The 24,993-nt window shown below is 65.4% G+C and overlaps 1 protein-coding gene across 20 annotated transcripts in view; it reads left to right on the top strand.

Moving 5' to 3' along the window:
- The window catches only part of KIF1A (kinesin family member 1A), a 69,781-nt gene extending 45,178 nt beyond the window's left edge, over nt 1–24,603 (top strand). For 6 of the 20 annotated variants that reach the window (XM_030326852.1, XM_036064206.1, XM_030326850.1 and 3 more), the window contains 20 exons: nt 125–263; nt 440–611; nt 744–834; nt 2,218–2,336; nt 3,370–3,425; nt 3,586–3,694; nt 3,891–3,957; nt 4,057–4,141; nt 6,441–6,546; nt 16,289–16,403; nt 17,369–17,502; nt 18,483–18,544; nt 18,865–19,010; nt 19,275–19,475; nt 19,939–20,016; nt 20,561–20,685; nt 21,468–21,620; nt 22,179–22,371; nt 23,208–23,326; nt 23,679–24,603. In XM_030326852.1, the coding sequence (XP_030182712.1) occupies nt 125–263; nt 440–611; nt 744–834; nt 2,218–2,336; nt 3,370–3,425; nt 3,586–3,694; nt 3,891–3,957; nt 4,057–4,141; nt 6,441–6,546; nt 16,289–16,403; nt 17,369–17,502; nt 18,483–18,544; nt 18,865–19,010; nt 19,275–19,475; nt 19,939–20,016; nt 20,561–20,685; nt 21,468–21,620; nt 22,179–22,371; nt 23,208–23,326; nt 23,679–23,721 (2,313 nt within the window). In that variant the 3' untranslated portion in view covers nt 23,722–24,603. Of the gene's footprint in view, nt 1–124; nt 264–439; nt 612–743; nt 835–2,217; nt 2,337–3,369; nt 3,426–3,585; nt 3,695–3,890; nt 3,958–4,056; nt 4,142–6,440; nt 6,547–8,935; nt 8,963–15,029; nt 15,054–16,288; nt 16,404–17,368; nt 17,503–18,482; nt 18,545–18,864; nt 19,011–19,274; nt 19,476–19,938; nt 20,017–20,560; nt 20,686–21,467; nt 21,621–22,178; nt 22,372–23,207; nt 23,327–23,678 lie in introns of all 20 variants that reach the window. The other 14 variants (XM_036064210.1, XM_030326844.1, XM_030326843.1 and 11 more) reach the window with 3 other exon arrangements.
- The last annotated feature ends 390 nt before the right edge of the window (nt 24,604–24,993 follow it).

Here is a 24,993-nt window from a genome sequence, read left to right as displayed (position 1 = left end):
AGGGAGGTGGGCGCCCGTCTAGGCGGGGGCAGGTCTGCAACACGGGTCCACAAAGGCCCTGACCCGACTCCGGTGGCCTCACCTGGAGCCGGCTCCCCCTGACTCTGGCCCCCAACCCACTCAGTTCCAGTCCGAGTCCTGCCCCGTGGTGGGGATGTCCCGCTCCGGGACCTCGCAGGAGGAGCTGCGCATCGTGGAAGGTCAGGGCCAGGGTGCGGAGGCAGGGCCCTCGGCCGATGAAGTCAACAACAACACCTGCTCAGGTAGGTTGCCACACCTGCCCCGGGGCCTGGGGCTCTGGGACACGGCCCCCGCCCCGCTGTGGCCGGGGAGGCTGTGAGACCTTCCCACGAGAGGACACCGTGTGGGGTCCCCGCCTGACGCTGGGCTCTAGGCCTCTGGGGTGCTGCCACGTTGCTCTGCCCTCGGCCCCCTGCAGCCGTGCCTCCAGAAGGCCTCCTCCTAGACAGCCCTGAGAAAGCCGCCCTGGACGGGCCCCTGGACGCCGCCCTGGACCACCTGCGCTTGGGCAGCACCTTCACCTTCCGTGTGACAGTCCTGCAGGCGTCCAGCATCTCTGCCGAATATGCGGACATCTTCTGCCAGTTCAAGTGAGCCCCGCGCCCCCTGCTGGCTGGGGACCAGGGTGGGCGCCTAGCACCCCGGTGACCCCCGCCAGTCCCCGGGAACGGGTCCCCGTCCCGTCTCCTGCACCCTGCCGAGCATCTCCTTTAACTCTGCAGCTTCATCCATCGCCACGACGAGGCCTTCTCCACGGAGCCCCTCAAGAACACGGGGAGGGGCCCCCCGCTGGGCTTCTACCACGTCCAGAACGTACGTCCTGAGCGCCCCCGCCTCTGCCCCCCTCCCGGGTCTCTGGCTTTGCGGGGCCTCCCCGGAGCTGAGCCGAGCTGTGGTCACTCTCCGTCATACCGTCTCCCTGTCCTGAGCCCCAGCCGTGAGCTGGCGGTGCCCGGGTGTGAGGGCACGGGGCCTCTGGTGCCAGGCAGGGCCGTGGAGGCTTCTGCTGGACAGTCGGGGCCTCGGTGGGCTGCTACCTGGGGGTAGGGGCAACCCGGGGGGCAGATAGGAGCACGGGGAGTCCGGGGTGCCCCATGTGGCGCCGGCCTGCTGCCGGGGAAGAAGAGAGAGAGGCAGGGCACACAGAGGGCATCGGAGAGGTCAGGGAAGCTGCAGGTGGGGCACGTCCCAAGCTTGGCTGCGGGAAGAGCGGGACTCGGACTGGAGTGGCTCCGTGAGGCAGGAGAATTTGGCCAGCCAGCCGGGTAGCGGGGGGAGATGCGCTCCACTTGGCCATAAGGAATGCCGTCGGGGGGCAAGGCCTCGGGTGCCCGCCGAGGAGCGTGGATTTGACCCTGAGCGGTGCGGCCTGTGGGTGCGGGCTGTGTGGCCCAAGCAGTCACAGGCCCCGCACCCAGAAGGGCCCCACGGTCCGGCCCGTGCTGACGCTCAGGCAGCAGGGAGCTAGTGATTTCTCAGCCAGGGAGGCCGGGCCAGGGGTGAGGGTGTGCAGCCTCCGCTCCTGGGCTCTGGAGCAAAGCCCGCGCCCTGGCGGCCTTGACAACCAAGTTACTGCCTCTCGGCCTTGGAGGCCGGAAGCCCGAGATGCAAGTGTGGGTCGGGTCGTTCCTTCAGTGACCGTGAGGGGGACTCCGTGCCGGGCCTCTCCTGGGCGGATAGATGCTGTCTTCTCTCTGTGTTCTCACACAGCCCTCCCTCCGTGCCTGTCTTTGTGTCCTCATTTCCCCCTTTCGTGAGGACAGTCGTACCGGATTAGGGCCACCCTAATGCCCTCATTCTAACTTGGGATTATCTCTCTGAAGAGTCTAGGTCCAGCCACAGGTCCTGGGCATTCAAGCTACAACATAGGAATTGGGGGAGGGGGGCACATAACTCTCAGGGAGTGGGCGAGGGCCCAGGAAGGCTCAGGCCAGGCCACGGACCTTCGTCCCCTTGCCAGCCCGGTGTTCTGAAAGGGCACTCTCGGGGGTCTGGCCTTCAGGGGTGTGATGGGAGGGGAGGCGGGGCAGGAAGGACCAGGTGAGGAGTGTCACCCCTTCGTGGGCAGAGGTCGGGCCCAGCCGCGGTGTCCAGTCTGGTTCTCCGCAGAGGCTGAGCGCTTACCTCTGCAACCTTCCTTCCCTCTCTTGACTGTGGCGTGGCTGCGGCCTCCTGCCTGCTCTCCTCATCCACCAGATCGCAGTGGAGGTGACCAAGTCCTTCATCGAGTACATTAAGAGCCAGCCCATCGTGTTCGAGGTCTTCGGCCATTACCAGCAGCACCCGTTCCCCCCGCTCTGCAAGGACGTGCTCAGGTCAGCAGCCCTGGGTCGGGGGGGCTAGGGGCCCCCTTCCCAGACCTCATCCAGCCCCCGCAGGGCATGGGCCCTCTCCACCTCCCAGCCAGCGAAGCCGGCCTTGCCCCAGACAGGCCTGGTCGGGCGGCTACAGGACCCATGGGCCTCAGATGCCCATTTTCCCTGATGATGGGGCGGCTGGTTACCCAAGGTCAGCGGGACCCAGAGCAAGTCAGAGACATCCCTTCGGGGATGTTTCTTAAAGCAAGTTTCTTAAAGAGAACTGCCGTCTGGGCCCAGACCCCTGCGGGTATGGGCCATGTCCCCAGGCCAGGGAAGCGGGCGTTGGGCGGGAGGACGGCCCGGGTGGCCCACGGGGAGACGGCTCCTGCTGCCTGCTCACCACTCCACCGCCCGGCTGTCCCTTCCCCCGGAGTCCTCGGCCCCCAGACTGAGTGACGGAATATCTTTCCGTCTCCCTCATTCCACGTGACCTCTGGGGGACTCTGAGGGTAGGCCAGGGTGTCCCTTCTGTGGTCCCCACCCCCCCACCTGGGCGCAGGGAGAACGGCACGTGGCTTCTGTGGTATGGGAGCCTCTGGCCACCTCTGCCCCCCTCTCAGCTGTGCTGGGGGACCCGGAGCTAAGTGGGGCGTCCCGGGTGGTAGAGGAAGAGAAAAGCCATGAGAGGTACTGGTTCCAGGGGGGGTGGCCCCAGGAGCCTCGTCTGTCCTCGGGAGGGCCAGGGGAGGCTCTGTCCTGGAGGCCCCTGGATGGAGAACCAGCATTCTCGCCCCGATCTCCTGGACTCGTGGGACCACCCAGGCAAGGTCTGGGGTCCCCAGGGGCCCTCCTTCCCCATCCAGGCTGCTGGAGGGCCTGAGCCCGGGGCCTTTCCTAGGCCCTGGGAGGCAGGGGTCAGGCGGAGGCTTGGAGCGGACCGTGCCGTGACGGCCCTCTGCCAGCCTCCTGCCCTTGGCTCCCTCTCCAGCTGGAGGGTCCCAGAGACGCCACCTGCAGCCGCCTCACAGAGGCTCTTCTTCCTCCACAGCCCCCTGAGGCCCTCACGCCGCCATTTCCCGAGGGTCATGCCGCTGTCCAAGCCAGGTAGACGGAGCCCTCCTGAGTCCACCCCCGGGGGAGGGAGGTGCCCACGCTACCCTGGACGCGTTCCCCGCCCCGGGCCTCCTTCCTGAGCGTGCCCCCAGGACGTGGCAGGTCAGGTCTCCCATCAGTGGCTGCGTCTCTCTCTCCCGTCCTCCCCCAGTGCCTGCCACCAAGCTCAGCACCCTCGCGCGGCCCTGCCCGGGGCCCTGTCACTGCAAGTACGACGTGCTGGTCTACTTCGAGATCTGTGAGCTGGAGGCCAACGGCGAGTGAGTCCCAGCGCCTGCCGGGGTCGGCAGGGCTCCAGGTGGTGCACGGGGGCACTCTGGGCTCCGGGCCGGACCGCCTCACCTCCGCCAGAAGGCGGGGCTGCTTTCCCTGACGTGGCCCTTCGGCTCCTCGGGCAGGCGGGGGCCGCGTGTGTCTGCGGGGCGGGGCCTTGCCTCACGCATCTCTCTCTTCTAGTTACATTCCTGCGGTGGTGGACCACCGCGGCGGGATGCCGTGCATGGGGACCTTCCTGCTCCACCAGGTGCGGAGCGCTCCCCGGCCCTGCCCGCCTCGTGTCCCTGCCCCGCCCCATGTGACCCCCAGACCATCTGACCGTGTCCTCTCTCCTGGTGCCTGGCAGGGTATCCAGAGACGGATAACCGTGACACTGCTGCACGAGACGGGCAGCCACATCCGCTGGAAGGAAGTCCGAGAGCTTGTCGTGGGTGAGTGAGGCGGGTGGGGGCTGCCTTGGGGGCTGGGCCTGGGCCGCTGGGAGCAACGGGGCCCCACCCTCTCCGCCCCCCACCGTCCCGGCCAGGCGGCTGACTGCTAACCACAGCTCTGCCCCTGATGCCGTGTGACTCTGGCTAAGTCGCTTAACCTCTCTGTGCCTCTCTGAAGAGCCTAGGAAAGGAAAGCTCGGACTAGGGTGATGATTCCAAATTTCTATGCAATCACCGTGTCAGCTCACCAGGGCTGCCGTGACACAGCACCACAGACTGGCAGCTTAAACAGCAGAAAACGATCCTCCCGTAGACCTGGGGGCCTGAGTCTGAGGGTGTCAGCAGGTGGCCATGCCCCCTCTGAAGCCCGTAGGGGAGAGCCCTTCCTGGAGGTTGGTGGGGAATGTCTGTCCCTCTTCGGCTTGGGGACCCGCCGGCTTTAATGCTTCAACTTCACGTGGCCTCTTCCTATAGAAGAAGCTACATTCAGGCCTGCTTCCTCCATTGTGACCCCATCTCAACTGATTATACCTGCCGAGACGCTGTCACCAAATAAAGTCACGTTCTGAGGTCCTGCAGGTTGGGACTTCAACACAACCGTTTTGGGGGGAGTACACAGTTCAACTCCTGGCGGTCACCACGGCTCTTAGACGGTTTTCTTCCATGACCTCACGCTGTGAACTCTTTGGTCTACTAGAAGAGTTTCTTGGCCGAGCTATAGACTTTGTCCAGTTTTCATTCAAGGACATGGACACCTGTCCGCCCCTGCCCTTCCTGGATTGATGGATCCCTCTGGAAACCCCATCCTGGGCATTTCTGTGGCCAGAAGGGCAGCAGCTGCAGGGTGCCGTCCCTGGGGCTTGGAGAGGGGGTTCCAAGGGTGCAGGAGCGGGGACATGACCATGAGACCCATCGTGCTATGCCCGAAAGCGCAGAGCTGTGGACAAGGAGGTTCTGGGGGCCCAGGACAGATGCTTTCGTTTTACACATCTCGTATCTTTTTTCACTCACACGGTGAAAGGCTGGAGCAGGCGAGCCAATCCTCATCTCAGATGTCGTTTAGGGCCGGCGTGGACAGTGAATCGACTTAAAGAGTTAGCAGACACCCGGCCAGCGCGTGGACCGGATGCAGGCAGGAGTGTGTGTCCCGTGTGTGGGCAGAGAAGGGGAGCTGGTGAAAGGATCTGGGGAGATGCCGGTGTGAACGCCAAGGCCCCCGCTCCACGTTGGGGTGTTTGGGCTGTGCCTCTCTGGGCTTCATAAACCACACGGACCGGCGAGCGGGCTGGGAGCGAATGGGCTCCGGGGCGTCGCTCTTGCAGGCGGAGCACCTGGCCGTGCTCGGAAGGGGCAGAGAACCTCTGCGGAAGCACGCGCTCCAGGGGCCGAGCAGGGATGAGGCTGGCACTGTGGCGAGCTTTCTTCCGGCAGCCGAGCCGTGGGGCACTCCACCTCCAGCCACGGGGGCACGTGCTGGAGAGCACTTCTCGGGGAGCCCACACCCGCCTTCTCCCAGAGCCCAACAGTTGCAAGAAGGTTCCAGGAAGTGGAGCCAGCAGCTGCCGCGTGTACAGACACAGAATCCTGGCCGGGTCCCGGGCTCTGCCTCACCTCTGTGTGGGGGGCGGCACACAGGGCTTAAGGAGAAAATGTAGTGCGTGTGTGTCCCCTGAAGAAACAGAGTATTCAACCTAATGCTACCAGGGCAGGAAATTACTAACGGGGTCGCCAGCGGGATTCCTGACTCGCAGCGGCTAGGACCACCACCCCAGTGTGGGCGGCTTAGAGGCTTCTGTTGGAAATGTGCCCTGCAGGGAGAGATCTGTGGCCCAGATGGTGTCCTCCCTCCCTCCCTCCATCCCTCCGTTCCTTCCTTCCTTCCTTCCTTCCTTCCTTCCTTCCTTCCTTCCTTCCTTCCTTTCTCTCTCTTTCTTTCTTTCTTTCTTGAAGGAAAAATCTCTCCTTATCTTGCTAAGATTTTCTTTTCCAACGAGAGCCTGTACATTCTAGGCCGAGTGTTTAGAATCTATCAGTTGGGTGCAAGAGAGACAGACCTTGAGAGTATCTAAGCTGAAAAACTCCGATTACGGGAGGAACGACGGTGGAGTGATCCACAGGGCGCTCAAGCCTGGGCTGGTAGCAGACCTTGCCATGGGCTCCCTGTCCGGCGCTCTTGTGGGCACGTGGGGAACCCGCTCCCTGATGCGGTGTCACGGTTCCGGAGCCCTCGCCCAGGCAGGGACCCAGCACCCCCTTCCGTTATCCTGAGAGGTGACTGAGCCCATGGCCTTTCCCGTAGGTCGGATTCGAAACACACCAGAAACTGACGAGTCCCTGATCGACCCCAACATCTTGTCTCTCAACATCCTCTCCTCCGGCTACATCCACCCGGCCCAGGACGACCGGTGAGTCCCCTTGGGGTGACAATGGGTTCTGTTCCCAGCTCCCTGGAGACAGGGTCCAGGTCAAGACCCAGGGCGTGCCCTCAGCCGACCTGGCTTTGTAGGGTCCGGTACGTGTCCAGCCCCGAAACTTTTGGGCCTTCCTTTCCGACACCTCTGGAACAGGTGCGGGACGGGCAGGCTCGTGGCCTCCACGTCCTTTGGTGTGTTTGTCTACACGTTGTCCCATCACTGGCTCTCGCATTCGTCCGGCCTGTCCATTCGGTCACCTGGTGGAGGGGCAGCGGGACTCGGGGGTTGGTGAGCTGGGTTCTCTCCTCAGGAGTTTTGGGGGGGCAACACGGGGTGGTGCGCAGACAGGCGGTCCTGAATCTCCCTGACCACACTGCTGTGGGTGAGTCTGGGGCTCTGGCCGGGGTCCCTCGGGCTGGGGGTCCTGGATCCGCCAGGCACCATTTGGCACGCGCTCCTTGTCGCTGGGCTATTCCTTTGCGAGCTTGTGGTTAATGGCCAAGACTCAGCAGCCCGGGCAGCCCCAGCCCCGCCACATCTGGGACAATGGTCGGGGTATGCAAGCCCCCAGGGACACCCTTAGCAGCCCCCGACAAGCCAGCCTTGTTGAGGCTTGCCAGAGGCGAGGGGGCGGGAGGTGAGGGGTGGTATCTGAGGACTGACGGGGCGGGGGGCGGGGGGAGGGCAGCTCCTAACTGCCGAGAGCTGCCCTGTTGGTGGGGACGTGGGCTTGGCTGTGTCTGAGATGCTGCTTTCTAGGGACTTGGGGGAAGGATGAGGTGTTCCAGAGTGCTGGATGGCTGCTGCGGAGGGCTAGACCTGGCCCAGAGGCAGAAGCTGAGAGTTGACCCTTGGAGTTCACACTCTGGGTGTCCTCACGGGTTCCTGTGACAGCATCTGCAGGAAAACCTTTAAAGGCTTGGTGTGCTCGGAGGGGACAGGGGACCCCACACTTGGAATGAAGGCTGGGGTCCGTAAACGTAAAAGGACCTGAGGGAGTCGTCCTGTCCTGACTCCCGGGTCCAGACGGAGCCTGGGTTCGTCATGGACGCCCCAAGGAGTGGGCTGTAAGGGAAGCACCCTCAGTGTGGGCAGTTGGGGGGCCAGGAGTCCGAGACCCCCAGAGGGGCAGCTGTGACTCGTTCTAGCCCTGCCCAGGAGCCTCCCAGAAGAAACTCCGCTGCCCTCACGTCCAGGGGAGGGAGGAGTGGGATGCAGAGTGCCGAGGGGGTTCTCATGATGTGCAGGCTGGGGGGCCCCTCTGAGGCCGTGAGAATGTGTCAGAGGAGGCCTGATCCCCAGCCACACGGGGCTGCCTGCAGGGATGTGGGGACCGGGACCCCAGAGGGGAGGGTGCCCCGGGACCGCCTGTGCCATTGGGGAGGGGTCTGTCTGCCATGCTGAGTGACCTCAGCATCCCCCTGGCCTCTGACCCTTCCTTTGCCCAGGCAACTTCTAGCTTTGGGGGCAGAAATGGAGTGGGGGCAAAACCAAGCGAGTGGGGGTGGGTATGTTCCCCCTGGGCCTCCCTCCCTGCACGGTCTCTCGACACTGAGGACCGTGTTTCTGGGCCTTTCCATTGTCCCGCCAGCCTGGCCGAGGGGCCCTTGGCTCTGGGCTACGTCCCGGGGTAGCTTAGGAGGCTGTGGCTCCCGGCTGGACCTCGGGTCAGCAGGGCTGTAGCTAAATAGGTCCACCCCTGTCCCTAGAGGCCCGAGGACCCGTCACTGATGGGGCTTTGGTTCCGCTTCCTGGGAGCTGTGGCAAGTGAGGCTGGCCTCGGGGCAGCTCTGGGGTCCACTGGCCCTGTGTCTTAGGTCAAGGCCCTGGTCCAAGGGTAGAGGAAGGCCCGTCCACGGGGCAGGACCATAGACCTTGCCAGAGCTGCTTGGGCCTCAGGCTTGGCTCCTGCCCACGCCAGTATAGCCCCAGGACTGCTCTGACCCCCCAGCTTTGCCCCCAGCAAAGTCCTGGGGACCCTCCTCACCTGGCGGCCCAAGGCAGGTGCCATCCCGAGGCTCCGCTGGCCAAGCCAGCAGGCCCCTTCCCGAGAATCTTCCTCTTCCCCAACCCTGGCTGATGTCCTCAGAGCCCTGTGATGGGCCGCTTGGGTGCGCCCTGCTCCCCCTGGAGACGCTGGGGCTCAGAGACCCCAGGCCCGGCTTGGGCCGAGGGGCTCGGGCTGTCCTCATGCTTTGCCACGACCTCGGCCTCCTCCGCTGCAAGGCCCCACGCTTTGCTCAGAGCGGGCCTGTTGCCGCAGACGGCTGCTCTCCCGCTGCCCCTCCCCTCGCTGCCGCTGCCCTGCCGCCCCGCTGCCCGCTGTCCCGCCACCCTGCCCCGCCGCCCTCACTAACCTGTGATTGTTTGTGTTTTGCAGGCAGTTTCTTGATTCGGACATGCCTAGGTATCATTTGTGCCCCCTTGGTTTTATTCCAGCCTCTCTCCTTCCCCAGACCCGCAGCCCTGACTTTTAATTTCGGCTTTTTGATCCCTTCTACACTCGCTCCCCTTTCCCTCCTGTTTCTCCGTTTTCTTTCGTTTTCTTTCCTCGGAATACTTTTTTGATTTTCTCTGTTGCTTCCTCTTCCCACCCCCTCCCTCCCTCTTGGCTGAGCTCCTTCCCGTACTCTTGATTTTGGCTGCATCCGTAGTTTCCCGCCCGCCCCTCCGTAGACACTGGCTGGCCTCCTGCTCCTCCCATCCCTGAGCCTTGCCCGCCCTGCGCTGACCCACCCCTGCCGGAGCAGGAGCCGGTGCCCCCCCCCCCCCCGCATGCAGGCTGGCCGCACCAGCCCCACTCCCTGCAAGGTGAAAGAGAAAAGGGGGAGGAGGGGCCGGCGCTGGGCCCGGGACGGGAGGGCAGACGGGTACCGGCCCTGCAAGGGACCTCTGCACCATACCCTCCGCTGCTGGGCGGTTGCCCGGCCAGGCTGGCCACCACACACCCTGTTTGCAAGTAGGTGGGCGGTGAAGTTGGGAAGGGCCCAGTAGGTCTCTGGACTCTCCCGGGTGGCCCCAGGTCCAAACCCCCCGGAGGCAGGGGTTCCCGGGCAGGGGATGCCCTCTCTGAGTTGAGTGGGGCCCCTGGCAGTGCCCACCGGGTGCAAGGGTCAGTGAGGCCCTGGGCACGGACAGCCTCAGAGTTCCTAATCAGGACCGTCCCTGAGACCCAAGTCTGTTCTGGGCAGAGGGTCAAGGTTGTCTCCCTCCGGGTCCTGTGGATTGTGGTCAGAGCTCGGTGGTGGCGGTCTCGCAGGACAGCCGTTTTGAAAGGCAAAGTGAGCGGTTGGAAGTCTTCCGGCAAACATTTGAGCCTTGAGGCTGCATGGTAGCTTGAGCCGGGTAGGGGTGGTGCCTGCTCCTCTTCTGGAAGGAGCCCCAGGGTGGGGCAGGGGGCGCGGCAGGACTGAGTCATGGCCGTGAGGGTCACTGTGAGTGTGACCCGGGCACTTGGAGCCTAGGCCCCAGGGAGGGCGGCAGGCTGTGGTCCCGCCGGTGTGACCCTCGGGGCGCACTCGAACATCGCACCTGTTGGATGAACCCATCTTTTCCAGAGCCTTCTGCGGGTCCTCTAGGGACCCTGTCAGGGGAGAACTAGGGTGGCAGTGGCTGCCCCAGAAAAGGGGGCACGGCCGTGCAGGCCGGAAGGGACCTGTCTCTCTGGGCCATGCGCTGGAGGAGGTCGGGTGGGGAGCCGGGCTGGTTAAGGCCGTGTGGCTGCTCTCAGAAGGCTCTGGGCTGGGAGCCCCTGGCTCGGGTTCCTCCCCTGGGCGGGACCCAAGTTACGGGCTGTTTCCTTGACGAGTGGAGACCTCCAGGCCGGTCGGTGTGAGGGCTCGAGGGGGCGTGACTGTTTTGTCCACGTTTGAGCTGCCACAGTCAGTGCAGTAGGATAGAGGGGTGCTTGCCGGTCCTCAACCCGCCCCCCAGACACAGACCTTCCAGAAGGTTCTGGGGAGAGATAATGCCCCGTGGCCAGGGGGAGGTGTGGCACCAGGAAAGGGAACCAGTTTTCCTTTCCGGCAGGGCTTTCTTTGTTAGCCCCCCAGCGTCATGAGGCCCTCACCCCTGCACCTGAGCGGGGAGCACAGTCCCCCCAGTCCCAGAAGAGGGCTCACTGGCCCCAGTGGGCTTGGCCTGTAAGAGGAGGCCTAGGGCACTGAGAGCGAAATGGGGGTCAGAGCCCCAAGACTCAGACTTGCGCCTTCCCCGCAGGGCCCGGCCCTATGGGGCAGGGAGCCACCGTGGTGGTGGGACCGGGGACTGGCGCGACCGTGGGAGGTGGCGGAGGGAGGGTCTTGTCCCACGTGTGCGGCGTAGGGCGGGGACCCGGGACAGCCTGGCAGTGCCCTCCTCTGGCCGAGTGAGTGTGGACAGGTGGCAGAGCCTTCGGGAACCTTGTTCTCCTTCCACCTTAGAAAGGGGATAATTTCGCCCCTGCCTGAATGGCCGTGACACACACGGGCTGCGACGTGAAGCTCTGGGCAGGGCGGCTTGCACACAGCTTTGCACCTGTGGGTCTCCTGCTTGTCACCCGTCACCTGTCACCCTCGTCCCCTCGTCCCTCACCCCCAACCGCTTACCCCTCACCCCGCATCCCCTCACCCCTCACCGTCATCCCCTCACCCCTCACCCCTGACCACTAACACTCACCCTTCATCCCCTCATCCACTCACCCCCTCACCCCTCGCCCCCGACCACTTATCTCTCACCGTCTTCCCTCACCTCTCAACCCCTCACCCCCTCACACCACACCCCCCCCACCCCTGACCACTTATCTCTCACCCTTCATCCCTTCACTCCTCAGCCGTCACCCCCAACCACTTACCCCTCACCCCTCATCCCCTCACCTCCTCTCCCCCCACCCTTCACGCCTCACCCCCAACCACTTATCCCCTCACCTCCTCACCTCCTCACCTCCTACACTCTTATCCCCTCACCCATCATCCCCTCACCCCTCAGCCTTATCTGCTCGCCCCTCACCCTCTTGTCCTCTCACTCCTTCATCTCCTTACCTCCTCACTCCTTACCCTCTTATTCCCTCACCTCCTCACCCTTCACCCTCTCATCGCCTCATCCCTTACTCCCTCACCCCTCACCATTTATCCTCTCACCACTTCATCCCTTCACTTCCTTGCCCCTCACTCTCCTATCTCCTCACCCCTCACCTCTTATCCCCTCACCCCCTGCCTTCATCCTTTCATCCCTTTACCCCCCACCCCCTCACCTCCCCACTTCCTCGTCCCCTCAGTCCCTTAATCCTCTCATTTCTCCTTTTCCTTCTGGTCCAAGGACCCTCGCACGGCACGGTGGGTGAGGCCGCTGAGCCTTACATGTGTCGCGTCAGGTGCAGCAGAATCCCCAAGGCTGGGGTTGAAGCCCGTTGCCCTGCTCCTAGCCGTGTGACCGTGCTGGGGTCACGCTCCTCACCGGACACGAGGGCTGTCCCGGCTGTAGTCCGGGGGGCTCCGTCCTGGAAGTCTGCCTGTCAGTTCGCTTTCCCCAGGGCCACTCTTGAGAGTAATTCTCTTCTAGAAACGGACTTCCTAGAGCGTTAGGAGTTTCTTGTTGAAACTTTGAGCATGGGTTTAATTTTCAGATTCTCAACAAACCCGTTCACGTCAGGATGCCCACCTGGCCTGCCCACTAACCTGCCACAGCTGAGACACTGAGACACTTGTCACAAGCGCCAGGTGCAAGTCACAACACGGTTGTCTAGATGTCTAAATAGGCCACGTGCAGCCGGCATGCGAGAGTCCCGTCGGGAATGCCCAGGCCTGTGTGATGGGAGCCCCGACCTCCCGATTACCCTACCCTGGCAGTCCGGCCCCACCTGAGCCCCAGGGGACACGCGCGGGCGCACAGCCCGTCGGGTTAGGCAGGGCAGGGCAGACGTGGGGGCTCCCGTGTCACAATCCGAGGGGAGATGAGACACCTGCCCCTGTCCTGGCCGGTGTAGCCGCTGAAACTTTCTGAGCAAGAGTCGACACGGACAAAACATTGTAGAGCGTATGACGTTTTCCCTGTCGACAAACTTTTTAAGTGAGTTTTTGGTTTTCCCTGCGTGGGTCCTCCCTTGTTTGAGCATCAAGCTCCACGTCCCGGCACTCAATTGGGGGTGGTCCCGTTTCGGGGCCCCTGCGGCCCCACTCTCGTGCGTGGCTAGAGGAGAGCCGGCCGAGCGACCTCCCAGCCTGGGACCCCGCCCCACCCGGCTTGAGCTGCTCTGTGTTGAGACAGCGCTGGAGGCTGCTGGACCGGACCAGGGATGTCTCAGAGGAGGGGGCGCCTTGATCCTGAGCCCCGCGGTCGGCTGCGGAAGGATCTGTGCAGGGCGGCATTTTCCTTCCAGGGGGAGGGCCCCGTGGGAACCCCTAGGGCTCTGCCGCGGGCCAAGCCTTGCCCTGCCCGCTGCTCTTTCTACACAAGGGTGGCCCGGAGAAGGGCTGAGGACTGGGGCCGTGGGTGGGACCTCACTGGAGGAGGGACACGTGCTCTGGCCTGTTTCCCCAAATGGGCTGGATCCCGAGGGCCCGAGGGCTGGTGGGGTGGGCCAAGCCCAAGGGGAGGCGCCGGAGTGGGCTCGGGGGCTCCACTCACGAGGTGGCCGCGTCCCAGTGTTTCGGCCTCAGTGGGTCAGTGGGTCGGGGGTGGGGCCTGAGAACCCGCACTGCTAACAGCGCAGCGTCCCGAGTGGCGCTGCCGCTTCGGGTCCGGGGACCCCACGTCCGGGCTGCACGGTTCCCCCGGGAGTTGTATCTGAGGGACTGGCTGGGTGTCGGGTGGGGCAGAGTGAGGGGTGCCGTGGGGAATGGGGCTCTCTTCTGGGGGTGACCTGATGCCCAGAGAGATCTCCAGAGTCCTGCGCCTGTTCACAAGTGGGGGTCCGGCATGGTACCCACGGCCTCCCATGGCATCCTGGCTCACTACGGCTCCCTCTCTGGCTCTCTGGGTCTTGGTTTCCTGCTTCCTGATCAAGGGGGCACCAATCAGCGGTTCCCATGCTGCGTCCTGCAGGCTTGGTGTCCTGCGTGGCTGTCTAGCTCCCACATCGGGGGGGCCACCGCCCTCTGCACCCCAAGCACACCTGCCGTCATCTGGGCGGGACCTCCCTCTGCAGAGGCTCCAGGGGCTCGGGAGTGTGGTTGGGGACCCTTCCTGCCTGGGGCTCCGGGGTCTGGCACCCACGGCTGGCTGGGGGCTGACCAGTGGTTTGGAGCCAGCTATGGGCAGCAGCTTGGCTATGCCAGGTCAGACCCTGGCCATCTTGGCACCTGGGGAACGGTGCGGTGAAAGGTGCCACCCTAGGCTGTGGACGTGGGCCCAAGAGGGTCCCCACCCCCCGTCACCTCATACGTGAGACCCACAGGTTCAGGTGTTCGGAGGGATTCTTGGTCGCTGGAGTCTCATCAGGGCGAAAGCCTGACGGAGGGCCTCCCGGCCAAGGGCACCTTCGAGCGGCCTCGGTAAGCCTTGTTGGAGGCGTGCAGTCTCTCCGTGCGGCTCCGGCCAGTCCTGGCACGGCCCACCTGGTCCTGGGGCGAGGCCCCTGGCTGAGCCCTGGGTCTCTGGCTGGCCAGACCGGGCTGGCTCTGGCTCCTCTGGAGTGTCCCGCCCGAGGCTGAGGGGCTCCGGACGAGGCGGGGACCCAGCTCCTGATGCCCGAGTAGGAGCCTGCCCTGGGAGGGGCACACAGAGAGTGCACGCTGTCCCCGTGCTGGTCCCCGATCTCGGGCCAGCGGTGGGGGCAGGCTGGGTCCACACTTGCGGCGGAACGGAAGCCGGCGGTGTTCTTTAGCGACTTTTGAGGCAGGTGGACAGAGGGGACCGCACCGAGCTGAGGCCGTGGGCCAAGCTGGAGGGTTTGGGGCTGGCTGGCCCACTTGGGCGGGGGCCCCAGGCTAGCCGTCCCCGGTGTGTCATCGGGGCCTCTAGGAGGCGAGGACTAAGGATGATGACCCCCGGGCCCCGCCCTCGGCACCTCGTCCTGGCTCGTTCAGCCCGCAGCACGTCTCCGTGGGGCCCCAGTGCCTGCCGGTGGTCCGTCCAGGAAGCAGGGTACAGAGATGTCTGGCGAAGGCCCGGGGTCGGGTGGCCGTGCGGGAGCATTCGGAGGCCGGGGGTCCGGAGGGCGTTTGGGCCAGTCTGCCGTGGACCACCGGCCGTGCCTGCGGGCCTGCGGCGTCTGGGGGCCCCCGGGACCGAGGGTGTCCCTTTAGGTCTTGGTCACGGGTCCACGGGTACCCGCCTGGTCCTGCTGGGGTGGGCCCAAAGCTCTCAGCGCAGACGCGGGGGGCCGGGGTCGGAGAGGGCCCCGCCCGGCGCCCCGTGAGGCGCCTCGGCGGCCGGCGGGACAGCACACACACCCGCTCACTGTCGGTTAGCTTGTACCCGGCCGTGTGACCATGCTCGTTCTGACTTGTCCATCTCTTCTGTGTGTACGTGTGTGTCCTGGCTGCCTCCACCTTTAGCGTTTCGTTCGGAAATGACACTAGGTACAGCTCACTTTTCTCTTCCGCGCTGGCTTGGTCCGTCCCTCTTCCGCTTTTCAGTCCCCTTTCTCCTGCGACGTCTCCCCTGCGCTCTCTGCCAGTTCTCCGGTCACCCCGCTGTCCTCACGTCTCTTCCCCTGGGTCTTTGTCCTCGGTGACGTGTGTGTGACAGTGGCCCTGCCCCGTCCCACTGCTTCGCCCCGCGCCCCTGAGCGTGTCACGGGGAGCCCGTCCGCGCCCCGGCGTGGCCTCGCTCCTCCTGGCCGCCCTCCGCGCCCCTGGGCCGGGCCGGCTCCTCGTGGGGCGGGGGGGGGGGGGGGGGGCCCGGTGGGGCCAGGGCGTGAGCCGCTGCCCGCGGTCTGTGTCTTTGAGGATGCTTGGATGGAAATGGGGCAAGGCTGGGGGCTGAGTGGCCACACTGTGGACTGAGGCAAATTCACCACCTCAGATAGGATCCTCGAATGCCCACCCGGCCTCGGACAAGAGTTTAGGAGCTCTGCCGGGTGGTTGAAAACAGGAGCTATCCTATGATAGGAAACCCTGCCCCGGAGCGGAGGCCGCTGAAGAGTGTGATGTCCCGCCTCCCAGGGGCGGCTTAGGCTGCCCTCAGAGGGGCCACGGGCCTCCGGCTCTGCTCACAATCTTTCTGGGTTCGAGATGGGGACAGGGAGCAGGGCCCACCACCTGCTCTGTGCTAAATCGAGAGGAGCCTGACCGCGGGGGGCGGGGGCGAGGCCATCTGCCCCGGGCCACCCCGCTTCCACTCCAAGTGTCCTCCCCCAAGGGAGGAGATGGGCCACACAAGGTTTTGGCAAACCTGGGCAGGTCGGGACCTCCTTACTCAGACGGGGCAGGAAGGGGCGGCCCCCTTCTGCCCTCTCCGCGTCTCTCACCCCTGTCTGCCCCCACCTCCCCTCCTCTCCCTCCCTCTTTCCCTTTGTTGCTGTGTCCCAGCCCGCTTGCCTCCTGCCCTCCTTTCCCTGCCCCCTCTGCCCCTGCCTCAGCGTCTGCGCTGCGGCTGCCCCGTCCGTCCGTCCATCTGTCCGTCCTCAGGGGAGTCCCCCACCCAGCCCGGTCCCCAGTAAGGAGGAACCTACTGTTCTCCTCGACCCGCCGCCCGGGCTTCCTGACCGGTGGCCCATAGGTCTCTCTGTCTGTGTCTGTCCGTCTGCATGTCCCCAGCCCACAAGCGCGGCCCGTGTGCTGCCACATTTGACCTTGTCTCTGCTTCCTTCCAGGACCTTTTACCAGTTTGAGGCCGCGTGGGACAGCTCCATGCACAACTCTCTGCTGCTGAACCGGGTCACCCCGTACCGAGAGAAAATCTACATGACCCTCTCGGCTTACATTGAGGTGAGAAATCTGTGCCAAGGGTGAACCCCCAAATCGCTGCCCCCCAAGTCTGAGATGCTTGCCAAGGGGCAGTGGGGGCCCTGGGTAGCCCCGGACAGAGGACTTGTCAAGTTCTTATTCAATCCACGTACTTCTAATGGCGCCGTTCCCCCTCCCAGCACTATGTTCAGTGTGGCTTTGACCTCGGGGTTGCGGGAGGCCTGCGTCCATGTTCCGGGCAGCCTGAACCAAGAGCCTGCCCAACCCCGTCCCCAGGGTCTTGTGCTGTGCCTTCCCTGCCAAGCACAGCGGGTGGCCCGGAGCATGGGCGTTGCCGGCTGGGTGCAACAGCGGGGACCTAGCAGCCCGGAGGGTGGCAGCTGGTGGCACGATGGCACTCCACCTCCCCTCCCAGCCCAATTGCTCCGGCTGTGGGAAGGGAGCGTCCCGACTGCCTCTCGGGGTGGCGGTTTGCTGGGGAAGCACTGGCTGGGCCCTGCCGCCGTGAGTCCCGGCCCACAGCGGCCCTGCCGGCACCTGCCGTTGAGCTGCAGGAAAACAAGAGAAGCAGCGGTGTGAGAAACGGCGTGTCAGGGCCCCGGGAAGTCATCTAGAGTTAAAATGTGGGTGGGAAGCCAGGATCTGGTTTGATCTTCACAGGTGTTTTTGGGAGCGTGTTGCCCCATCCCGTGGCAAGGTGGCGGGGGCCTGACAGGGTGAGGCCTGTGTCTGGGACCTTCGGGGTCCCCGGCACCAACGCCAGCCCTCTGCGGCCCAGGGAGGCGGGGCCCTGGCTCTCTCCCGGAAGTCTCCTGGGGGGGGTGGTGCAGGGAGCTCGCACCTGGGTGGGGGGCCAGGGCAGAGACCCAGGAAGGTCTGGGGCTGTCGGTCAGTGGCTTGTGCGCCCCGGGAGGTTAGAAGGGGGCCTGGGGCCCGGGTGCCGCGGGGTGCTCCTGCGCCTGAGCCCCCCCTGCCCCCCACTGCAGATGGAGAACTGCACCCAGCCAGCCGTCATCACCAAGGACTTCTGCATGGTCTTCTACTCTCGGGATGCCAAGCTGCCCGCCTCGCGCTCCATCCGCAACCTGTTTGGCAGCGGGAGCCTGCGGGCCTCGGAGAGGTGAGCCTGCCCTCGGGGGATGGCCCGGGGGTCTGCTGTCCGGCACTCTGGCCCCGGTGAGGACAGACCGGACTCTGCACGGGGAGCGGCTGGTGTGTCTGGCAGAGGCTCGAGTGACACGCCGGCTTCAGGCGGGCCCAGACCAGAAGGCAGACTGGCCACTGTCCCAGCCAGTCCCCTGCATTCAGAGCCTTTCACCTGCCCCTGATGTTGGGGTCAGTGGAGGCCATGGGACACAGATGGCACATTGAGGGGTGTGAGAGAGCCCGAGTCTGCCCACAGGCATGCAGGAGAAGGCCTGGGGGGTTTGCCCTTCGGCCCTCCTGTGGGTGGTCCTGGGCCTGCTTCCCCGTAGGACCTCAGGGCCGTGCCATCAGGCCTGGGGCTGCGACTGGAGAGAGGGCATTCTGGACAGGGCCTCTTGCCATTGGAGGCTGGCAGTGCCCGAGGGAGGAGAGTGTCAGGCCCAGGCCCAGCCGTCCCTTCTTGCTCTCTGACCTGTCCCTGCATTCCTGGGGCGGGGAGGGGTGGTGAACGAGAGTGTCACGGCAGTGAGGAGAGACCAGCAGGCCGCCTGTGCTCACCTTCGGTGAGGCTCCCCACACTGTCTCGTGGACCCCAGTGTGCGGGACACCTGGGTACAGCCAGGAGGACAGAGTCTGGGGCTCAGGACTTAGTGGCCCTGGGCTGGCTGTAACCCGGCCACGCAGGGTCACCTAGTGAGCACGGGATACCGCCTGCGAGCCTGGCTCCCCCCTGTGCAAAGGTTCGTGGCGCGCACTTGGCGAAATTGTGGTCCCTGGCAAGAGGGGGCCCAGAGGGGTCTGGGAAGGGGACCGCCCACACGTGGCTGCAGCTCAGGGCCCCCGCGGCCCCGCGCAGGGCCACCCGGCATGGGCTGTCAGCAGGACCGGTGCCGGCTTCGCATTTGATCGGCCCTGGCCATGCCCGGTGCCCACCCGCCTCCCCTCTCCCCGCAGCAACCGCGTGACAGGCGTGTACGAGCTCAGCCTGTGCCATGTGGCCGATGCCGGCAGCCCAGGTAGGCGCCTGGGGGGGGGGGGGCACTTGGTTAGGAGCCAGGGTTCCCCGGGGCCCATCAGCTAAGCTGCCGTTTTGGGGGGCCCTCACTTTCGAGACTCACGTGCTCACCTTTGCACTTCGGGAGTTGCTCTGAGAGGCTGGAGGACCGTGAGGGGAGAGGCAGCGCCGGGGGCGAGCCCAGCGGCCGCCGTGCTGGATGACTTCCTGTGGCTGAGGCTTTCCCGGGGGGCCGGCCTCCCTCCGTGGACAAGTCCCCACGGGGGGCCCAAGGCCTGGCGCCAGGGCGCGGATGTGGCCAGACCGTCACCCCCTTTCCAGGGATGCAGCGGCGGCGGAGGCGCGTGCTCGATACGTCTGTGGCCTACGTCCGCGGCGAGGAGAACCTGGCGGGCTGGAGGCCCCGGAGCGACAGCCTCATCCTGGACCACCAGTGGGAGCTGGAGAAGCTGAGTCTCCTGCAGGAGGTGCGCTTGTGCTCATCGGGTGCGGACTGCGGGCCGCAGGGTGCACGGGCGGCGGGGTGGGGGGGCTCGAGTGTCCATCAGTTCCACCCCCCGCCGACCCCGGGGCGGCCGCACACCTGCGGGGGGAGGGCAGCTCGCTGGCTGCTTCGAAGGGCGGCTATGGGGCTGGGGCTCAAGGCCGAGTGCCGGCGGTGCCCCAGGGAAACAGCGGGGTCGTGGGTCCGGGCGCCCCCGGGGCTGAGCTGCGCTCCGGCTCTCGTGCAGGTGGAGAAGACCAGGCACTACCTGCTGCTGCGGGAGAAGCTGGAGACCACGCAGCGGCCCGGCCCCGAGGCGCCGTCCCCCGCCTCCAGCGAGGACTCCGGCTCCCACGGCCCGTCCGGCCCCTCGTCCCCACTCTCGGCCGAGGGCCGGCCGTCCCCCCTGGAGGCTCCCAACGAGAGACAGCGGGAGCTGGCCGTCAAGGTGGCTCAGGCAGCGCTGCTGTGACCCCGGCCCCTCTGGGGGTGACTCAGCCCTGTCCCGTCAGAGCAGGAGCGGGGAGAACGAGGGGTCCCGGGAGTCCCCTCGCCTACCCCTCACCCACCCACACTGGAATTTGTCAGCCTTTTACAGTTTCCTCCCCCAAGCAGTGACCTGCTTCCTTGAATACCTATGCTGACGGGGAGCTTACCCCCTCTGCCCGGAGCTGGCTCTTTCTGCCGCTTGACGGGCCGCGGGGAAGGCCTCTTAGACTGTGGGCAGCGCTGCCCACCCCCCGTCTTTGCCCTCGGCCCCCAGCCTGCTCTGAGAAGCTTCCCCGGGTCAGCCGTCACCTCGGAGGGTGGAGGTGCCTGGGCCCCCGGACAGTCACCCACGTCAGGGGCCGTGCCTGGGGCGGAGCCGGGTCCGGGGGCCTCCTGACTCCGGGCATTTGTTCCTCTAACAGTGCTTACGCCTCCTCACGCACACGTTCAACCGAGAGTACACCCACAGCCACGTGTGCGTCAGCGCCAGCGAGAGCAAGGTGGGCAGAGAGGGGCCACCCCCAGGTCATCACGGGGCTGTTGTCACCAAGAAGAACGCACAGTCATATCCAGAGAAGGAAATAAGGGTTTTCTTAGAAACATACTGTCATAGCCAAGGGCCCCATCTCCCTGTGCCTGGGGTGTGTGGAGCACAGGGGCCTCCCGGCCTGGCCCTCACCCAGCTGCCTCTGTCCTGGGCTGGTCAGGCCCCGTCCCTGTGGCCATCCTTCCCCTACCAGGGGACGGATCCTGGTCCCCAGAGCTAGTGTGGTCCCTGTGCTGCCCCACCCCCCTTGATTCGGGACCTGCCGTGCGCAGTCTCTGCTCAGTCTGCGGCCCATCACCGGTCGTCACCTTTGACGTGTGTAGGGGCGTGTAGGGGCTAGGGGCAGGTCGAGGGGGGCTGGGAAGAGGGTCTGGCCTGCAGTTGGAATGGGGGTGCCCCAAATGGAGGTAAAAGGTGAGCAGAGGCATAGGAATTAGCCACTGCAGGGGTGTCCCCACTCTGCAAGCCCCCCGCCAAAGGCCCACTGTCCTCCACAGCTCTCCGAGATGTCTGTCACCCTGCTTCGGGACCCATCCATGTCCCCTCTGGGGGCAGCCACGCTCACACCCTCCTCCACCTGCCCCTCTCTGGTGGAGGGGCGGTACGGAGCAGCCGATCTGAGGTGAGTGAGCTCCGGGCTCCGGGAGCAGCTTCCAGTGCCGAGAACCGACCGATGACCTCGGCCGTGACTCAGGCGCACAGTGCAGGGAACGTGGCGCGCGCGTGGCCGGGCACGAGGGACGGCCACAGGCATCTAGGGCAGGGCCAGCTGGAAGGCATCTGCCCCGCGCCCTGCCCTGGCTGGCGCGGCCCCCACCCGTCTCCGGTTGTGTTACTTTTCCGAGGCCAGTTTCTGCTGAAGGGTAGATTTAAAATGCACCGGGGACGAAAACCGGGAACGGGTCAAACCGGCACAAAAGCCAAACCCTTTTCGGGGGCAAGTGCTCGTACAATAGTCAGTAGGAAAACCGGCAACAAAGTAGCTTGGAGACCCACGGGCCTGCCGTCGTGCTGATGGCTGGTGTCTGCTCAGCTTTACCAGCACCTCTTACGCCCGGTCCCTTAGACTTTAAATCCCTCAAGGCATCCACGTTTTCTTCTTAAAATAAAAAGGCATCCAGCCCTCCGGGCCTCATCTGAGACGGGCCTGTGCTCAGCTGGGGAGCTGAAGAGACAGGGGGCCGCTTTCACAGGGCGGGGAGCGGAAAGTGCCAGGAGAAGGGCGGTGGGTCTTGCGGCCACGCCGGACCCTCCCCGAGCTCCAGCTGTGGCTGCGGCCGGGCAGACCCTGGGAGGTGCCCGAGGGCCCGGCTGGGTGTGGGAGGACGCCCGGTCCCACGTGGCTCCCCGGCCCAGCGGGGACTCTCCCTGCAGGGGTGCAGAGGCTTCACTTTGCTTCCCCAGGACCCCGCAGCCCTGCTCCCGGCCGGCCAGCCCAGAACCTGAGCCTGTGCCCGAGGCAGATTCGAAGAAGCTTCCATCCCCTGCTCGGGCCGTGGAGGCGGACAAAGAGCCCCCGCGCCTGCTGGTTCCTGACATCCAGGAGATCCGGGTCAGGTGTGTGGGGGGTGCCCTGCCCCAAACCGGGGCTCTTCTAAAACCACCCGGCCAGCTCTGTCCCTGACCCAGGCCCGGGGACAGCGCCACACTAGGGAGGCAGGCAGGCAGGCCACCCCTGACCTGGGGCAGGAGCAGAGAAGGAGCAGACAGCAAAAGGGCAGGAGGGGGCCGGGGACCTCGCGGGCACCTCTGCAGAAAGATGGTTTAATGCATCTGCGAGTTATCAGTTTGGCCTCTGTGCCAGATGCCTGCCTGGCCCTTGTGGCCCAAGAACGCCACCCTCCGCAGGTTGTGGTCACGGAACCCCATGTGACAGCGAAGGCGGCTGCAGCTTTTTTTTTAAAGTTTCTCCTTCTCACAGCTGGAGAAACTGAGGCCCAGAAATAGGTTGGTGGTTCTGGTCTCCGATCTCCCAGGTTGGGGTTCTGCCGGGTACCCCATAGCCCCTGAGCCCCGGCCGGTACCGCCACGGGCCTGGTGGAGGGTGGTGGGCCCCACTGTGAGACCCCCACTGACCGCCAGGAGCACATGAGCCAGCGGGCGTCCCTCCTGCAGCCCCATCGTCTCCAAGAAGGGCTACCTGCACTTCCTGGAGCCACACACAGCCGGCTGGGCCAAGCGCTTCGTGGTGGTACGGCGGCCGTATGCCTACATGTACAACAGTGACAAGGACTCTGTGGAGAGGTTCGTGCTCAACCTGTCCACCGCCCAGGTGGAGTACAGCGAGGACCAGCAGGCCATGCTCAAGGTACAGCCTTGGAAATGGGATGGGCGGGTCCCGGGTTGGCCAAGGCCCGGCGAACCCCCGGCAGGGCCGCGGGAGGTGGGAGCCGGGCCCCGTCCCCCGTAGGCCCGTTTTCTACTCGCTGCCAGACCGAGGTCCCCACGTCCTGTCTCTCACAGGGTCCCCCTTCGGCCCTCCCGCGGGGCACCTAGTCCTGGTGACGGCCCGCCGTGGCTGTGGTCCACAGATGGGGCGAGCACTGACCCACTCCCCAGGGACACCCTGGGTCGGGGGCTCTGAGCCCCACGGGGCCGGCCGTGTCGTGGGCCTGGGAACACGGCCTTCCTGTCCCCTGGCTTTGCCCTGCCCCTCTCCGAGCCAGCAGTGACCCTGGCTTTGCCAGACTCCTACAGCACCCGCTGGCCGATTTCTGACGCCCTGTGGTGGGGGGTGGGCACGAACTCGGCGTGCCGCCCACACCTGCCCCACCCAGGGCTCAGGCTCAGCAGGAGAGGCCGGCACGGCAGCAGAGTCAGAATCGCAGGGGAAGGAACCTCGGCCCGGGAGGGGTAGACGCATCCCAGGGGACCACGCAGAGCAGGCCACGAGGGAGCCCTGGGGCAGGAGAAGACACGGGGTGTCCCCACCGCAGAGCCTTCCGCGAGGGGGCCGCCCCCGTGTGGGTCAGACCGGGCCGTGTGCACTGCGGTTGTCTCCTGCGGGTTCTTCTTTCCTGCCCCCTCACCCCTGGGATGTCCCGGTGGCGCCCCTCCCCTGCCCCCACCCATGCCCCACGGTGACCACCGCGTGCCAACCTGGCGGAGGCCTCGCGCCGTCTCACGGCAGCCCTGCCTTTGCAGACACCCAACACGTTTGCCGTGTGCACGGAGCACCGCGGCATCCTGCTGCAGGCCAACAGCGACAAGGACATGCACGACTGGCTGTACGCATTCAACCCCCTCCTGGCCGGGACCATACGGTACGCGGCTCCCCCTGCAGGTGGCGGGAGGGCACCACCCCCTGGCGTGTTCTTGAGGACGTTAATGCCTAATTTGTGTCGTTGCTGCTGGTAAAGCGTGTGAGCCCCTGAGATGTTCAAAATGTACTTGCTCCCGGGGGCAGGCCCTCACGCGGTTGCAAACACAACTCACGGTCAGGCCTGGGCACAGCGAGCCCTGGCGATGGGACGCCCGCCCCTCCTGCACCGCTGACTTGCAGAAGGCGGGTAGGCGACTCCTGAGCCCGGGTCTCCGGGTGAGCAGGGAAGCAGGGGGGGCATCCGCCGCCGAGAGGCCGGCATCCCGACCCCCGCTTGTCTCCACCTCCCGCAGGTCCAAGCTGTCCAGACGGCGGTCTGCCCAGATGAGGGTCTGAGCCGGAGCCCCCCGCGCCCCCACGACAGCCAGCAGGCCAGCCCCGCCCCCAGTCCTCGTCACCATCCGTCATGTCACGTGCGCCCAGCCTGCCCCCACCAGCCAGCCAGCCAGCCGGTCCCCTGTTGGGGACGCTGCGCGGGGCCCCACAGAGCGCCACCTCTGGCCCGGGCGCCTGCACCGCAAGACCTATCCTGCCCCGAGCAGAGGCCACGTTCTGTCTTCTTTCGGAGTGGGCCCCGGGTGGGAGCGGCTGGGAGGTGCCAGAGAGGCCGGAGGGCACAAGTCAGGGGCGTCGCCGCCGTTCTGATATTTTTTTAAGCATAGACAGACTTATAATTAATATACATTAGTTAGTGACACCGAAACAGGCCACTCAGAAATTAACTATAAGACTGTGTTCTATTTATAAGTATTTATTTCTAATGCCTTCACATAGACCCATAGGATTCAGATGGACCCCGTCCCCTGCTTGTTCCCTCTCTCATCCCCAAGCCTCGTAGGGAAGACCACGGTGAAGAGGCGTCTGCACAGGCCGGGGCACCACCTGGTTGGCACCACAGGGGCACGTCCACCCAGGCCCGAGCTCGGGCTCGTGGGGGAGGCCTTCCACCCGGGGTGCGTGTGTGTGTGTGTGTGTGTGTGTGTGTGTGTGTGAGCGTCAGGGGACCCGGCGCCCGAGGTCCAGGCCGCAAGGGGGTGGCGTGCACCCTCCCAGCTGGAGGTAGAATCCGCATCTCACCCCGACAGCAGCCGCCGAGACGCGACCCCACGGGCAGTGCCGGCAGCTTCTCCCCAGGAGCTTGCGGGCACGACAGGGGACCAGGCAGATGGGCCCCTGGGCAGTGGGGCTCTCCCGGCAGGGACGGCAGGGGTGGTGTGTCCAGGCCGCAGGTTGCAGGTGGCGGGGGGAGAGAACGGTCCGGGCGGTGGGGGGCTGGGGGGTGCAGCCTCTCAAGCTCCAGGTGGTTCCCGGGAAGAAGGTGTATGGCTTCCCCCTTTTGCCCCGAGAGAGGAGTGTCTGTGAGTCCCAGTGAGAAGGTTCCACGGGGTCAGGGGAGGGCAGCCAGCAATGGGGCCCCCGTCATCAAGGAGGCTCCCCTCTCCTGCACCTGAGGGCGCTGCCCTTGTGTTTGCTGCAGTGTCCGATTCGTGCCCCCAGGGACTGCACGCCCCAGGCCCGGCCGCCGGGGCAAGAGCCTGCCCCAGGCTGGGAGTCTGGTCGGGCACCACACCCGGGCCACAAACACATCAGAGAAACCCCGGGGTCTGG

The sequence above is a fragment of the Lynx canadensis genome, chromosome C1 (genome assembly GCF_007474595.2).
Source record: "Lynx canadensis isolate LIC74 chromosome C1, mLynCan4.pri.v2, whole genome shotgun sequence".
In the NCBI taxonomy this organism is placed as follows: Eukaryota; Metazoa; Chordata; class Mammalia; order Carnivora; family Felidae; genus Lynx; species Lynx canadensis.
Note: the sequence above shows the minus strand (reverse complement) of the source record. Positions and strands in the feature narration are given on the sequence as shown.